Here is a 17,232-nt window from a genome sequence, read left to right as displayed (position 1 = left end):
GGGGGAGGTATGTTTTGTGCAATGTGTGTGTTGTGCGGTATGTGCGTATATTTATGTATGCCGCGGTGTTTGTGTGTTGGGTGTTGTGTGTGTGCAGCGTTGTCTGTGTGTGTGGGTGTCTGTGTATGGCGGTGTTTGTGGTTCCCTGTGTGTGTGTGTGTGTGTGTGTGTGTGTGTTGGGGGGAGGTGTGCACCTCCCATCGTGCTCCATCCCCCATGCTGCGCACCCCCCATCATGCCCCATCCCCTATGCTGCGCATTCCCCTTCGTGCTACATCCCCCATGCTGCGCACTCCCCATCGTGCTACATCCCCCATGCTGCGCACCCCCCATCGTGCTACATCCCCCATCGTGCTACATCCCCCATCATGCTACATCCCCCATGCTACGCACCCGCCATCGTGCTCCATCCACCATGCTGCGCACTCCCCGTCGTGCTACATCCCCCATGCTGCACACTCCCCATCGTGCTACATCCCCCATGCTGCGCACCTCCCCATCGTGCTACATCCCCCATGCTGCGCACTCCCCATCATGCTATATCCCCCATACTGCGCACTCCCCATCGTGCTACATCCCCCATGCTGCACACTCCCCATCGTGCTACATCCCCCATGCTGCGCACTCCCCATCGTGCTACATCCCCCATGCTGCGCACTCCCCATCGTGCTACATCCCCCATGCTGCGCACTCCCCATCGTGCTACATCCCCCATGCTGCGCACTCCCCATCGTGCTACATCCCCCATGCTGCGCACCCCATCGTGCTACATCCCCCATGCTGCGCACCCCCCATCGTGCTACATCCCCCATGCTATAATAGTTCTCCTATTATACTCAGAGAGGAGTATAATAGGAGGACTGTAATAGGAGGAGTAGTCCTGAGGGGCTGAGGGGAGAGGAGTATAATGCCGGCTCCCTGCACATGTGTACCGGGAGCCGGTGTACGCTGGTAACTATGATACACATCGGGTAACTAAGGGACCTTAGTTACCCGATGTGTATAATGGTTACCAGCGTTCACGGGCTCCGTCAAGATCCAAGCATCTCAAGGTTATGTCTGGCGCTGCTGGGATCGTGACGGAGCCGGTGTACACTGGTAACTATGATACACATCGGGTAACCAAGGGACCTTAGTTACCCGCTGCTGGGATCGTGACAGAGCCGGTGTAGAAGCAAGCGATATCCCAGGATGTTGTGAGTGTGTGGATGTGATGTGTGAGGTGTGTGTGAGAGTGAGTGTGATCTGATGTGTGTGTGTGTACTCACCTGGGAGTCGGAGCTCCGTGTCAGTTGGGCCAGAGCGAGCGTGCATTGCGTGAGGGGGGCAGGGCCTGCAGAGAGCCGGGGCGAGAGGCCAATTCGTGGGGGGGGGTGGGGCCATGGCGAGCCCAGCGGCCAATCAGCTTTGTGTCACCGTAAGGACACAATTTTGGAGCATGACAGACAGACAGACAGACAGAATAAGGCAATCTATATATATAATTGCCTTATTCTGTCTGTCTGTCTGTCTGTCTGTCTATCTGTCTGTCTATCTGTCTGTCTATCTGTCTGTCTATCTGTCTGTCTGTCATGTTCCAAAATTGTGTCCTTACGGTGACACAAAGCTGATTGGCCCCTGGGCTCGCCATGGTCCCGCCCCCCCACACCGATTGGCCGCTCGCCCAGGCTGCGCCCCCACACGGATTGGCCAGCCGCTCGCCCAGGCTCCGCCCCCCCCCACAGATTGGCCTCTCGCCCCGGCACCCTGCAGGCATTGGCAATTCGGCCACGCCACGCCCCGCCCCCCTCACGCAATGCACGCTAGATCTGGCCCCGCCCCCTCCCTCCCCCCGCGCATTCCCCGAACTGACACGGCTGTCACCGAGGTGAGTACTGTACTCCCTCCCCACCCTCACCCCCCCCCCGGCCTCCGCTCGCACGGCGCATGGTTACAAGCGCATCAAGGTCCTGCTGCTGCGGCGGAAGAAAACATACACACACATCAGATCACACTCACTCTCACACACACCTCACACACACCTCACACACACCTCACACACACCTCACACACACCTCACATCGCATTCACATACTTACAGCATCCGGCGATATCGCTTGCTTCTCGGCCTCGATACTGTGCTGTTGTGACCTTCCAGGACCTGACGGAGGGTCACATGGCCAGAGGCATGTGGTATCTCCGGATGTTGTGAGTGTGAGCGCGTATGTGCGATATCGTCAGTGTCTGTGTGTGTGAGTGGATGCGATCGGGTTTGTGTGAGTGGATGCGATCGGGTGTGTGTGAGTGGATGCGATCGGGTGTGTGTGAGTGGATGCGATCGGGGGTGTGTGAGTGGATGCGATCGGGTGTGTGTGAGTGGATGCGATCGGGGGTGTGTGAGTGGATGCGATCGGGGGTGTGTGAGTGGATGCGATCGGGTGTGTGTGAGTGGATGCGATCGGGTGTGTGTGAGTGGATGCGATCGGGTGTGTGTGAGTGGATGCGATCGGGTGTGTGAGTGTTGGCAGAGGAGCACGGCGTGCTGGAGGAGGCTGGGAGCAGAGAGGCTGATCATGGGGAAGGCTGGGAGGGGGAGGCTGATGCTGGGGGAGACTGGGAGGGGAAGGCTGATGCTGAAGGAGGCTGGGAGGGGGAGGCTGGGAGGAAGGAGGCTGGGAGGAGAGAGGCTGATCCTGGGGAAGGCTGGGAAGGGGAGGCTGATGCTGAGGGAGGCTGGAAGGAGAGAGGCTGATGCTGGGGGAGGCTGGAAGGAGAGAGGCTGAGGCTGGGAGGAGAGAGGCTGATGCTGGGGAAGGCTGATGCTGAGGGAGGCTGGGAGGGGAAAGCTGATGCTGGGGAAGGCTGGGAGGACGGAGGCTGGGAGGAGAGAGGCTGATCCTGGGGAAGGCTGGGAGAGGGAGGCTGATGCTGGGGGAGGCTGGAAGGAGAGAGGCTGATGCTGGGGGAGGCTGGAAGAAGAGAGGCTGATGCTGGGGGAGGCTGATGCTGGGGGAGGCTGGGAAGAGAGAGGCTGATGCTGGGGAAGGCTGGGAGGAGAGAGGCTGATGCTGGGGACAGAGAGGAGAGGCTGATGCTGGGAGGAGAGAGGCTGATGCTGGGATGAGAGAGGCTGATGCTGGGAGGAGAGAGGCTGATGCTGGGGGAGGCTGGGAGGGGGAGGCTGATGCTGGGGGAGGCTGGGACGAGGGAGGCTGATGCTGGTGGAGGCTGATGCTTGGGGAGGCTGATGCTGGGGGAGACTGGGAGGGGAAGGCTGATGCTGAGGGAGGCTGGGAGGGGGAGGCTGGGAGGAAGGAGGCTGGGAGGAGAGCGGCTGATCCTGGGGAAGGCTGGGAACGGGAGGCTGATGCTGAGGGAGGCTGGAAGGAGAGAGGCTGATGCTGGGGGAGGCTGGAAGGAGAGAGGCTGATGCTGGTGGAGGCTGATGCTTGGGGAGGCTGATGCTGGGGGAGACTGGGAGCGGAAGGTTGATGCTGAGGGAGGCTGGGAGGGGGAGGCTGGGAGGAAGGAGGCTGGGAGGAGAGAGGCTGATCCTGGGGAAGGCTGGGAATGGGAGGCTAATGCTGAGGGAGGCTGGAAGGAGAGAGGCTGATGCTGGGAGGAGAGAGGCTGATGCTGGGGAAGGCTGATGCTGAGGGAGGCTGGGAGGGGAAAGCTGATGCTAGGGAAGGCTGGGAGGACGGAGGCTGGGAGGAGAGAGGCTGATCCTGGGGAAGGCTGGGAGAGGGAGGCTGATGCTGGAGGAGGCTGGAAGGAGAGAGGCTGATGCTGGCGGAGGCTGATGCTGGGGGAGGCTGGAAGGAGAGAGGCTGATGCTGGTGGAGGCTGATGCTTGGGGAGGCTGGGAGAGGGAGGCTGATGCTGAGGGAGGCTGGGAGGAGGGAGGCTGGGAGAGGTAGGCTGAGAGAAGAGAGGCTGATGCACACACACACACACACACACGCGCGCACTGCACAACACACCACACACCACACACACACACACTGGGAACCACAAACAACTGCCCTACACAGACACCCACACACACAGACAACGCTGCACACACACAACACCCAACACACAAACACCGCGGCACACACAAATATACGCACATACCGCACAACACACACATTGCACAAAACATACCTCCCCCAAAACACACCACACACACGCAAACCGCGCAACACACACACAACGCTACAGACACACAGCGCTCCACAAACAACGCAACACACATACAACACCGCTCTCACCCCCCGTCACACCCAGACAACACCCAGAACATGTACAGCGCCTACACAAACACTTGGTAACTACACACAACAACATATATATATATATATATATATATATATATATATATATATATATATATATATATATATATATAACAAAAATCATACATGAACTACACAATACGTAAATTCTAGAATACCCGATGCGTAGAATCGGGCCACCTTCTAGTTACATATATAGATATATATATATATGAAAATATATATGGTATATACTGATACTGTATATATATATATATATATATATATATATATACACATACATACATACATACATATATATATATATAAAAATAATTCTTCTGAGCTTCTTCTCTATACCGTGCTGCCCACAGGCCAGACTGCATGTAAGATTTGACAGGCTCACTTTCAGAACTTCAGAGTATAGTTATTATTTATTTTTAAATCACCACTAATTCCATGTGTACAGAATTTACATAGAAAATACATATATAACTTATAAGGCTATGTGCGCACGTTGCGTAAATACATGCAGTTACGCTGCGCTTTGTAGCGCAGCGTAACTGCATGCGTCCTGCGTCCCCTGCACAGTCTATGGAGATTGTGCAGGGGCCGTGCGCACGTGGCGTTTTAGAGCGCACGGCTCCGTGCACATTGCCGGCAGCTCTTGCTCTGTCTATGGGAGGAGCTGCAGGCAGAGCGCATGGAATCGGCTTCACTACGGACATTTCTGCAGCGATTTAAAGCGCACATGTGCTCTTCAGATTGCTGCAGAAATTTCTGCAGTGAACTGTACGCAACGTGCGCACATAGCCTAACAATGATAGACAAAGGAGAAGGCTGCACTCACAGTCTTACAATCTACAGTTAATTGACAATATGGTTCTCCCATAATGATAATATATTATAATGGTTAAAGTAACGAAGGAGTTAATATCTTCAAGCCTGCTAAAAGAAAGTTTAGAAAGTGGTGGGATTCTACTTTTGAAACAAAGAACTCTTGAGGTGGTTTGAGTAAGTTGGTTGGATGCTGGGAGTGTCTGTATTTACTATGCTGTTATATATTCTGCTATTTGTTACTATTCTAGAAACACCTACATTTATGCACGATTTGTATGTAGGCTATAGTAAAGAGTCCACCCTTCAGGGATTGGAAATTTTCAGAGTCTTACCAGCACTGATAGAATCTTTGAAACTTCTGAAGTAGCAAAACCTACTTCAACAAGAACATTTTTAAGAAAAGCCTTACATCATATACTACTACATGTCTTTACATGTACTGTTCACAGGACTATTAATCATCCATTAGAACGGATCCAGCAGCAATCCATTGGCAAAAAAGTTGTGCAGACACAACTTTTGTGTCTATTTTTAAAAAAACTGATTTCAGCTAGATTCGCATTTTTTTAACATTGCAGTCTATGGAAAACTGATTTATTGATTAGCCATCTGTTTTTCTTTTATTTGAAAAGGAATCCCTTTTTGCTTACTGGACATTGAAGAAAACAGGTGACAGGTGACTAACTAACAATAAAAAGGAGTTAAAAACGCCTTTGACATGAAAATCTAAAATGCTAAAAGATGTTGGTTGTTCCTAAGGTGCATTAAGCAAATGCCAATCGTCAACATTGTCCGTCGTCTAATAGCGTTTTTAGGCATCAATAAAGCTGGAGACAAAGAAGGACAATAGGGTCTTACCTGGTAAACACTAGGGGGAGTCTGTAAAATAAGGCTCACCTTATTGGGTTGTGAGAAGTCACATCCACTGTATCACACACAAGTAAATGGCTGCTGCAGCCCCACGTCATGATTATGCCAATATTTGGAAGAAGGGGTTAATGCCACGCTGACGCCAAAAGGATCAAGAGCTTGATTTAGAAATGTAACTTTTATCCAGTCTACGCGTTTCAGAGATCAAAGTCTCCTTCATCAGGACAAGAAAATCAACACTCGAAAGTTGATTTTCTCTGTCCTGATGAACGAGCCTTTGATCTGTAAAGCGCGTAGACTGAATGAACCTTTAAGTTTTTAAATCAATATCTTGATCTTTTCAGCGGCAGCGCAGCATTAATGCCTTCTTCTCCAGAAAATTGGTATAGCCATTTTATATAAACAGACCTTATTTTGAATATGTGCGCAGGACTAGAGCTTAATGAATAGCCTAACGCAACCACCAGTCTACCATCCTGGCCGGGGACTGGATTGGTGGGAATTTCCTTAAGGCGCCGTTACACGCAACGACGTAACTAACGATATATCGCCGGGGTCACGGATTCCGTGATGCACATCCGGCATCGTTAGAGACGTCATGGCGTGTGACACTAACGAGCGGTTGTTAACAATGGAAAATACTCACCAAATCGTCCATCATTGACACGTCGTTCATTTTCAAAAAATCGTTGGTTGTTGAGGACGCAGGCTGTTCGTCGGTTCCGTGGCAGCACATATTGCTATGTGCGACACCTCGGGAACGACAAACTACAGCTTACCTGTGTCCTCAACGAGCACCGAGGTGGGTGTGATGGAGATGCGGCTGTTCTCTGCCCCTCCGCTTATATTGGCGGCCCGCTCTGTGACGTCGCTGTGACGCCGAATGAACCTCCCCCTTTCAGGGGAGGTTGTTCACCGCCCACAGCGACGTCGTTAGGGAGGGCTGTACTTGTGACACACACAAGCGAGATTGTGCGCCACGGGCAGCGATTTGCCTGTGACGCACAAACGACAGGGGCGGGTGCCATCGCTAGCGATGTCGCTCCATGTAAAGCCCCCTCCCTTTACACTCAAAGATCCCAGGCTGTCATGGGGTTCACTTATTTATTATCATTTCTGACATGACAACTGATAAGAAAAAAAAGCTCTTGTGAACCATACGATAAACATATACTGCTCAAAAAAATAAAGGGAGTACTTAAACAAGGATTTTGTATTTTAGTGGTCCCTTTATTTTTTTGAGCATTATATTTAAACACCAGGTCATAGAATCTCTATATCTAATTCAAAGTGGAATAACTTGTCTTTAACCACCATTTAGGACACTCACATTGAATGTGAGCAGTGTTTTTGTAAATGAGGGGGCTACACAATGACATTTTCAAACCCACATTAAATCGTACCTATTAATAAAGACATACCGCAGAAAAGTCTACTTCATATTTTGATATAGTAACTTTTTTCAGCAAAGACCTAAGCCTAGGTTTTATTCCATTTGTAAGATGAAAACGTAATGCAAAAAACCAAGACGCGCCATCCAGCTACATTCACACCAACACGGCTTACCTGTGAGATTAGACTACGGCATCTTTCCAAAACCTCTTTGCAACTCAATAAAGAAGAGTCTACGTTTCCTCCTTTGATACACTTCTGTATTCTCCGTAGAAATAAGTAATCTTCGTTGAGGTCCATTACTTCTTGAATCTTTGTCGAGACATGAAAACAAAAAAAATATTTCTCTGTCTTTACAACTGTGATACATAAATCAGAAAATAAAACAGGTAGTGACTAGTGATGGGCGAATAGTAACTTTTTGTGTTCAGATTATTCGGAACGAATCCCAAAGTGCTATTCCGGATATCATCACGAATAATGAACTTAATGCAAGTCAGTGGGGAACCCAAGCATTTTTTGTTGTTGTGACAAATACTGGAATAGCACTTGGTCTTCGGTAATAATTATTATTTGCCCATCACTAGTAGTGACAGAAAAAGGTAATAAGATAATTGCTATATTATTTTATATAAATATGGACCTTTGGGATCTCTATTTGACCCCACTTGGTGATAGTTATTTACATGTACCACATTAAGTGTCATTAATTAGTGTCAAAAGCTTGTACCTGGCCAATATATGGACAGCCTCAAACATTTACAGCTATGAAATGTCTAAAGGGGTATTCTCATTGCCAAGATCCTATCCCAATATGTACGAGTTGTTGCAATAATAATAATAATAATAATAATAATAAAAATAATAGCAAATACCTCCAATTAGAAATGTGATATAGTTTTCATACCTCATGTGCAGAGCATTGTAGCTTAGGTATCCATGGTTATGATCACTCATATAGTGTCAGATGCTCATGGTCATAACCATGGATACCTAACCTGCAATGCCCTGCACATGAGGTAAGAGACATGGCTATATCAGGCGAGCTATACTACATTTCTAATTGGAGGCATTTGCTAATGGGCGGCAAGGTGGCTCAGTGGTTAGCACTGTATGGTGGCTCAGTGGTTAGCACTGCAGTCTTGCAGCGCTTGAGTCCTGGGTTCAAATCCCACCAAGGACAACATCTGCAAGGAGTTTGTATGTTCTTGTTCTCCCCGTGTTTGCGTGGGTTTCCTCCCACACTCCAAAAACATACTCAGAGGGAACCTAGATTGTGAGCTCCAATGGGGACAGTGTTGCAATTGTATGTAACATGCAGAGGAATTAACAGCACTATATAAATGAATAAATATTATTATTATGTTATTACACCTACTACATACTGGAATAGGATCTTGGAAATGGGAATACCCCTTTAACATCATCAAATGCAACTTGTAGTTTTCATAAAATCTTATTGGTCATTGATCGGCTGTTCATACTATGAACTAGTTTTAACTACCTTCCAAAATGTTATAAATTGTTGAAAATAGTCAAAAATTGTTGTCTTAACAAGCAAAGTGGATAATTATTGGCCAAGAATCATTGGAAAATCAAGTCTGCAGAACTATAATTGCTAAAGAGGGTTCATGGCCCTCTTAGCTGGATGTAGCACTCTTGAAAGAGTAACTACACCTTTTATAAGTTTTTTTTTTAAATATTTAAAGACCCCTATAATTTCATGTAGATCAGTGGGGGATATAACCACCATGGATCTCTCAACATCCCCACCCATCTTCCCATCCAAAAGCGCACAGCTCATGCCTGAGTGTGCACATGGAGTAGGGTATGCAGTTTACAGAAAGCATTGTCTAGGGCTTTTTAAAAATTGGTGAGGGTCTCAAGACAGGGTGCTTGAAATTACAAGAGCACCCAAATATTAAAAAAATAAAGATTGGGTTACCCTTTAAAGTTACACCCCCACCCATCCCCCCCATCCAAAATTGCACAGCTCATACCGGAGTGCACACAAAGTATGGTATAGACTTGATCGAAAGCATTGTCTAGGGCTTTTTAACAATCGATGATGGTCTCAGGACCCAGAACCCTACTGATATGCTTGAAATTAGAAGAACACTCAAATATTAAAAAATCATGTAAAGATTAAGTTACCCTTTAAAGTATACATTCAAGTCTTGCAACTAAAACAAAAAGACACGAAATTCGATGTGTTAACTCTACTTAAGTAGAGTGACTTATGAGACTAAAGAGCTTTATTGCCCATAAACCCTGATCACTTTCAGTCCGAACCAAAACCAAAATTGGATATATTGTAAAAGAAGTTTATATAGCGCATACCAACTAATTCCTCTAAAATGTAAATACTTTATTTGAAATGCTTACAGTCCGCCATTGTAAAGAGCAGAGTTGAGTCGGCATTCTGCCATATCTTTTCTCCATTGTTGCGCAACATCTATCTATCTTTCTTTTTATCTATCCATCCATCTATCTATCCATGATCTATTCAATATGTTGAATGGATGAAAGGATAGATGCATACATACATGAAAAGGTTTAGACTTCAGATTGTTTTTAACTACTTAAACATATTTTAAAATTGAATATATTATTATATACATTTCTAAACTATCCCAAATCTGATTGTCATTGAACCAGATTCTAGAAAATTAGAGTTCACGTTATTAAATTAGTTTCAAACTAAACTTCTAATAAGGCTTATTCTTGAGCAGTAGATTTGATTAAGCTGTTTTATTAAACACTATTCTATGTCCTACTATTGTCCTCTAAAGCAGAAGGCAAAGACATAAGAGATTCCTCCTAATTGGTATCTATGTTCACTTAGGTTCAATGTAATGTAATGTAATGTAATACTCTCAAATTTAATCATGGTTAAAGCTTAACTCTTCTTTTTTTATACTGGAATTTCATGTGAGATTCCATTGCACATTCCCAGTGGCCCAGAAAGCTAAGAAATGGGGTGTTTTTGGAATGTTCCTCGCAATGGAGATTTTCTTTCCCTGAGATGCAAAATAGAAACTTTGCTGGGTGAAAAAAACCCATTTTTTTATTCCCAATCATTGGCGACCACGAGGGTAAAGAATCCATATAAAATTTCTCTCTCAGCTTTTTGGACATCTTTGATTATCGATAAAATGTGGAAAAGAATATTCCGGTGAATTGTAGTCACATTTTATTGTTTGGAGGAATAACGGTACGTGCCCACGATTTGGACATGCTGTGTCCAGAACGCAGCATGTCTTCTCCTCCGGTGGTCGAGAGTGCTCGCCGCAGGAGACCGCAGCAGCCGGTGCCCACAATCAGAGTTCAGGTCACTACGGACTTTGACTTTCTGCCTGTGGAGAACATTTGCATCTCCGCAGGATAACTTGACATGGTGCGGCTCGGAAAGCTGCACCACAGGTTAGTTTACGCTGCGGACAAATGAAGCACAGTGGGCAGGAGATTTCTATAAATGCACCGTGCTTATACTGCACAATGTAGCAATTTGGATGGAGCGAAAACATGCAGTGTCCAAAATGCTGTAAACCCTGATCGTGGGCATGCAGCCTAAGGGTATGTGCCCACGATCATGGGTCACAGCATTTTGGACGCCGCATGGTTTAGCTGCGTTGTACAGTACAAGCAAAGCGGATGGGATTTATAGAAATCCCATGCCCACTGCGTGCACTACCCACAGCATAAACTTGCTGAGTCGCAAGCATGTCAATTCTTTGCTGAGGAGCCACAAGCGTTCTCCCCAGGGAGAACACAAAGTCTACAGTGGCCTGAACCATGATAGTGGGCATGGGCAGCTGTGGTCTTCTGCGGAGTAGACTCGTGGTCCTGAAGGTCAGGACCCACGACTTCCAGGACACATTGGGTCCTGATCGTGTGCACGTACCCTTAGGCTTTGCTAGTGAAAAATTCTATCGCAACATATATAGGAATTGTTTTTACAAAATCAACTATATCTTTTTAAGTGAAAAGAAAAGATTCGATCTATAGAATATCCGCTAACGAATTTCACTTTTACTTCTATTATTGGTGAAATGTACGTTTCAGCGTCTCGTTTTTGGTTGTCCTAATGAGTAATCACCAAAACCTTTCCAACTCATAATGTTTCTTAAATTAATAAGACTTCTATGTTCTCAGCAGGTTCTTGGTATCAAAATTATTAATAAATCTAATGGCTAAATGAGAATTGTATATCTTACCTTATCTACTTTCATGTAGAAGTATACACCAAAAATACAGATCCCAACAATCTGGGCAAACACGGAAATTATAAAAATCCATAAGGACATTTTCATGATGGATGAAGATGATTTTTGCCGAGACGGATCTGCTGGCGGGCTTTGGTTGTAAGAGTCAATCATTGTGCAGCTAATGGATGATGTCTTCTTCGGGCGGCTGGATAAAGCATATGGCATAAAAGTTACTGCACATTCGAGACAACAGGTAGAACTTGGTTGTGAGACCTACACACTTCCTGGAATATTTATTGCAGCGTGCAGTATGATGTATGGTGGTTACACATTACATTTCACTTAGATTCCACACTGTATCGAAGAGCATGTTCCATTGACAGAATTTCCTATGGAAATTAGGGGTTCAACAATATTTCAAATGATCCAAATAATCCACTTACTCGCCTTTCCATTAAAGAATACAAAATTATTTTTTTTCACATCCATTGATATGTCCAGCTCTCAATGCAGCTATTTTCCTTTCTTCACTAAGATCTGTATACAAATAAAAATTGGGAAATCTACCTATTTTAGATTTTTTTATACGTTACATCAGTTGAATCCTATCATGAAATATATTTCGAGAAAATTAACAGAATCATGGGATTAACAAATCCTGAACGAGTTATTTGCAATCTAAAAGGAACAAAAACAGGTAATGGGAAAGTAGGCGCAAAGAAAACGAAACACACAATTTGGTTGGGAGATCAAACTTTAATGAGTATACAGAGGTACAGCCACAAAGCAAAAAAGATCAATCATTATGGACAACATACTGTTTAAGGTACCCATCTGTATCAAAGGTAGTGAGATTGGGTAATGGTATTGCCAACTCCTGTTGTAGACTGAAAAATCACAAAAGACACAAGGCATTTAGTTCCACAAAGTATCATCCTTAAAGTTCCCAGTAATTAGAATTTCGAAAAGATTTCTGACCATTAATCCCCTGTGAGTGAAATACACTCCTTCTATGCTTCTTAAACTCCATATTAATAAGATTTGTTTTACGAGCGCCTGGGAAATCAATACAGCACACACTTAATATGGTGTACTCAAAGAATTCTCCTTTATTAGTACATATGAAAAGTTTATCTAGCGTCATAGACAAAGGAAAAGTTCCCTCTGAACTATGCACCAATAAGAGCACTAGGGGTGTGAACGGAAATGTGAAACTTCCCCACCCATCAGTATTGGATGAGCCCTAAGACATCATTAGCTATAAGACAAGATGGATACAATGAGAACAAAATGGAATATATCTCTTACACCACTAACCAGATAAAGATGAAGGACTTGTCACTGGCACTGTATACACTATCTACAGGCAGGCAGCACACAGGTTCCTTAAGCTATAAACTACCCTGGAACACTTTTTCCTTAGGCTATGACTACCCTGAAACACCTTTTGCTTAGGCTATGACTACCCTGAAACACCTTTTGCTTAGGCTATGACTACCCTGAAACACCTTTTGCTTAGGCTATGACTACCCTGAAACACCTTTTGCTTAGGCTATGACTACCCTGAAACACCTTTTGCTTAGGCTATGATTACCCTGGCACACCTTTTGCTTAGGCTATGACTATCCTGAAACACCTTTTGCTTAGGCTATGACTATCCTGAAACACCTTTTGCTTAGGCTATGACTACCCTGAAACACCTTTTGCTTAGGCTATGACTACCCTGAAACACCTTTTGCTTAGGCTATGATTACCCTGGCACACCTTTTGCTTAGGCTATGACTATCCTGAAACACCTTTTGCTTAGGCTATGACTATCCTGAAACACCTTTTGCTTAGGCTATGACTATCCTGAAACACCTTTTGCTTAGGCTATGACTACCCTGGAACACCTTTTGCTTAGGCTATGACTACCCTGGAACACCTTTTGCTTAGGCTATAACTACCCTGGAACACATTTTGCTTAGGCTATGACTATCCTGAAACACCTTTTGCTTAGGCTATGACTACCCTGGAACACCTTTTGCTTAGGCTATGACTATCCTGAAACACCTTTTGCTTAGGCTATAACTACCCTGGAACACCTTTTGCTTAGGCTATGACTACCCTGGAACACCTTTTGCTTAGGCTATGACTACCCTGGAACACCTTTTGCTTAGGCTATGACTACCCTGGAACACCTTTTGCTTAGGCTATAACTACCCTTGAATACCTTTTGCTTAAAAGATATATAGACACCTTTTAGTAGATGCATTTTTTTTTTTTTTTTTTTAAATTTATTTGGACTTTTTGGATTTTACATCCTATGTGTTTTACTGTACATAAAAGACAGTAGAATGAGTTAACATTAACAGTAAAATCCATTGGTGAGTTTGATGTTCTTCTGAATTATCTACATAGTTAATTTATGACCTAATCACAGCAGTCTTTGTGATGGGACATGAAAGACTTTGTGCCGCATTGCTAATCATCCAGGAGGTCAGGCAGTGCCTAAAATGGCTGGTGGCTATTTCGCGAACCAACTTTGCCACTATGGATGAAAAGAAAGCTATCCTCAACCACCTCATGCTCCGCATAGGAACTGTGCCAGCCATATCTATGCCAAGTCCAGGCACCTCTGATGGATTTGGCGATTGCCAGGCCTCTTCGTTTCTCGGGAATTTCTTCCATATCAACCACAGCTGCATGAATATTGGATGCACGATATCAACAATTGAATATTAACATGAATGCTGTTTATGACCACTACAAAAGTCTATATGTATGTGCCTGAAAAAAAAAGAAAAGGAACTGACCACTTAAATGCTTTTCTTGGATGCCTGTGGATGGTTCATAATGCATTTTCAAAATAAATTAGTCTGGTCACCAAGAAGGGGTTTAAGAGTAGTAATGACAACAGCTATTAGTCCCTAAATCCCCCCAAAAATCCAATTCAAACTACAGTCAGGTCCTCCAGCATAGAATGATTGGGTTAGTTATTTAAATTCATTCAACATAATACATTAAAACAACAAATGCTAAAAAAAGCAAAAAAAATGCTTTTGATCAACGAGTTTCATGGGCATGTGTCCCATTCATCAGGAGTAAAAATAGCAACATATATGATATAGCAATTCTATAATACCGACAAGGTCTTATATTGTGTTTGTCTCTAAAAGATGTACAAGGGCTTATTTTCTGGGGATGTCTTATATTTTGAATTGGCATCGGTGATTGGGTTGCCGATTTATTGAAAATGAAAATTTACTCCCTTCACAGCGCCCACGCCTCTGTGATTGGAACTTGTATTAATGGAAATAAATATTCATGCGCTTCCCTTGCCAATAATCACCACCCCCCATCCTTGTGTATATGTCAGTAATTGGAACCATTTTTGAGGTTGCTTAAGGTCGCTGGTCAGTGTTACACGCTGCGATATCGTTAATGACGCCGGATGTGCGTCACTAACAACGTGACCCCGACGATAAAACATTAACGATATCGTAGCGTGTAAAGCCACCTTAAGTGATCTATGTGATAATTGTTCTGTGGAAGAATACATACAGTTCTTAAGTTAAGTTAATTGTATGGTGTTATCCTTGTTCCCTGTGTGAACTTCTATATACATCTGAATGTATCAATCTGTCCGGTTTAATTATGTAAACCCTGTCCTTGATATTCAAGGCCAGAGGTGACCAAACAAATGGTCTATGTCTGTGACAAATTGATTTTCTGAATTTTCACTAAAAGGTGTGGTATTTATATTTAGATTTAATAAATTAATGAAATTTGGGAATTAATTGTTTGTTTATATGATGATAATATTCCCTAGACCTTTGAGTCATATATGTATTATACCCATGTGAGCTCCCCCTGCCCTTGTACCCGGTCAGGTGCAGCGTCGCTTGGCCTGGGACGTCATGGCCGGCAGTGGGAGAGGACTGGCGGCCCCTTTAACTCCTACCCTGACTGCTAGTGCCATCGCTGTGTCCTGCCAGCAGCAGTTATTAAAATTGCAAGCAGAGCGGGAACTGCGCCAGATGACATGGAAGGAGATACAGGCCCGCAATATGGCTACCAAGAAGCGGCTTCACAAGGTCAGACCATCAGAGCAGGGGCCGTTAAGTTATGGGACAGTTGTCCAGTTTAACCTGGAGAAAGGTTGGGGCTTTGCTAAGGAGACAGGCCTAACCAAGGACCTCTTCATCTCCCGGCGGGATGTGAAAGCCAGTCTCCAAAAAGGCGATCCTAAACGTGACCTATACCTGGGTGATGTGGTCATGTACAACCACTACAAAGGTGAGCAAGGCTGGTACGCTTTAAATGAGCAGCGCCTGGAGATCGCACCGGAGTGTGTCTCAGACCGGGAGGCTGCCAACTAAAGTTTAATAATGTGCAGTGTAAATATGTTTTGATAATGGTTTTTTTTTTACTGCATAATGTGTGAGTTAAATGGACAACTGGGCCACTGGACTATGTATGGCCAGGACTGTCTGTGTAAATAGTTGCGCTGATTACAGTGCCCTCTAGCAGAGCCTACGTTGGGGGTTTTCTTGTGGCGGGTCCTCCACATCGTTTGTCGTTGCTACAAGTTTGAACATCACAGGAGCGATGCAAAGATACTTGGCATCGTGCTCTTCAACAAAAGTTTTATTATGCAAAGCTAATGTTTTAAACGGTCAAGTTTTATAGTGTAATGTAAGAATTTATCATGTTGGTAACGTTCAAGACAGTGCCTCCCATAAAAGGAAGAAAATGTTAAAAATGTTTACAGCATACAAAAAGTTTGAATGTCTTCAACACTGTATTTTTGTTTGTCCCAGCCCACGGACATGCTGGGATTTGCTCTGGGGGGGTGGCACCCCTGAGGCTTCAGTCACTACAGAAGTACTGCATCTCAGCCAGAGGTGTTGTATTCCATCTCGGGTAAGGAGGAGGTCAACACCGGTTGACATAGAAGCACAACACCCAAGCTCAGTAACATCTCACCAGACATGGCAGAGGGCGTGATTATACCCGAAGCCAGGCTGAGGTGGTGGAGTCGTAGGAGTGGGAACACAATAATACAAGTTGGGAACACAGTGTGGAGTGTGGAGAGAGAAAGAGGAGCAGTGGAGGAGCTAAGTCCCGCGGCCTGGAGCAGGTACCGCTCGGCCCGGGCACCAACAGAAAGGGTCCTAGAGACCACGGGAGCTAACATTCCGTGGCCTTGTTCCACACTTAATCTACAGGTAGAAGAACTAGGTCGCACCACGGGTTTTGGTCCCTATGCTAGAGGAGTAGAACATACGGGCTCCGCTAGCAAAACCAATGGCTGGGGTGACTTCAAGCACCGCAGCCACACACCGCACACAAATTCGCTGGAAGGTGACCTAAAAGGACCAAGATATAGAGCTTCATGCCACCCCCCCCAGGGTTCACAGCCACTAAACAGGGTTCAGTGAGCAAGGGCGCAAGGCAGGAGGGTGAAGCAAGCGCAGAGACAACTAGGAAAAAGTACACTTTAGAAAGGTGCACCGTAATCAACCTCCAAACTACCCTGGATCGGCTGGAGCCCATCATGGTGAATCCCGGCACTCCTAAGGTGGTCACTGGCATATCGTGTTATCTGGAAACCTGCTACAGTGAGTAAAAACCTTAAGACTGCATCCCTGTGTGGCTCTGTTATTCGCCTGTGCCCGCCAACATAGACCACTACTACCACCACC

General features: G+C 45.2%; 1 protein-coding gene across 1 annotated transcript in view; it reads right to left on the bottom strand.

Moving 5' to 3' along the window:
• Positions 1–11,770, bottom strand: part of CD40LG (CD40 ligand) — a 50,784-nt gene extending 39,014 nt beyond the window's left edge. The window contains exons 1-2 of the mRNA XM_075322669.1: positions 11,555–11,770; positions 7,512–7,649 (exon numbers count right to left, since the gene is read on the bottom strand). Of these exons, the coding sequence (XP_075178784.1) occupies positions 7,512–7,649; positions 11,555–11,770 (354 nt within the window). The remainder of the gene's footprint in view (positions 1–7,511; positions 7,650–11,554) is intronic.
• Positions 11,771–17,232: the final 5,462 nt, after the last annotated feature.

This window comes from Anomaloglossus baeobatrachus, chromosome 9 (assembly GCF_048569485.1).
Source record: "Anomaloglossus baeobatrachus isolate aAnoBae1 chromosome 9, aAnoBae1.hap1, whole genome shotgun sequence".
Classification (NCBI taxonomy): Eukaryota; Metazoa; Chordata; class Amphibia; order Anura; family Aromobatidae; genus Anomaloglossus; species Anomaloglossus baeobatrachus.
Note: the sequence above shows the minus strand (reverse complement) of the source record. Positions and strands in the feature narration are given on the sequence as shown.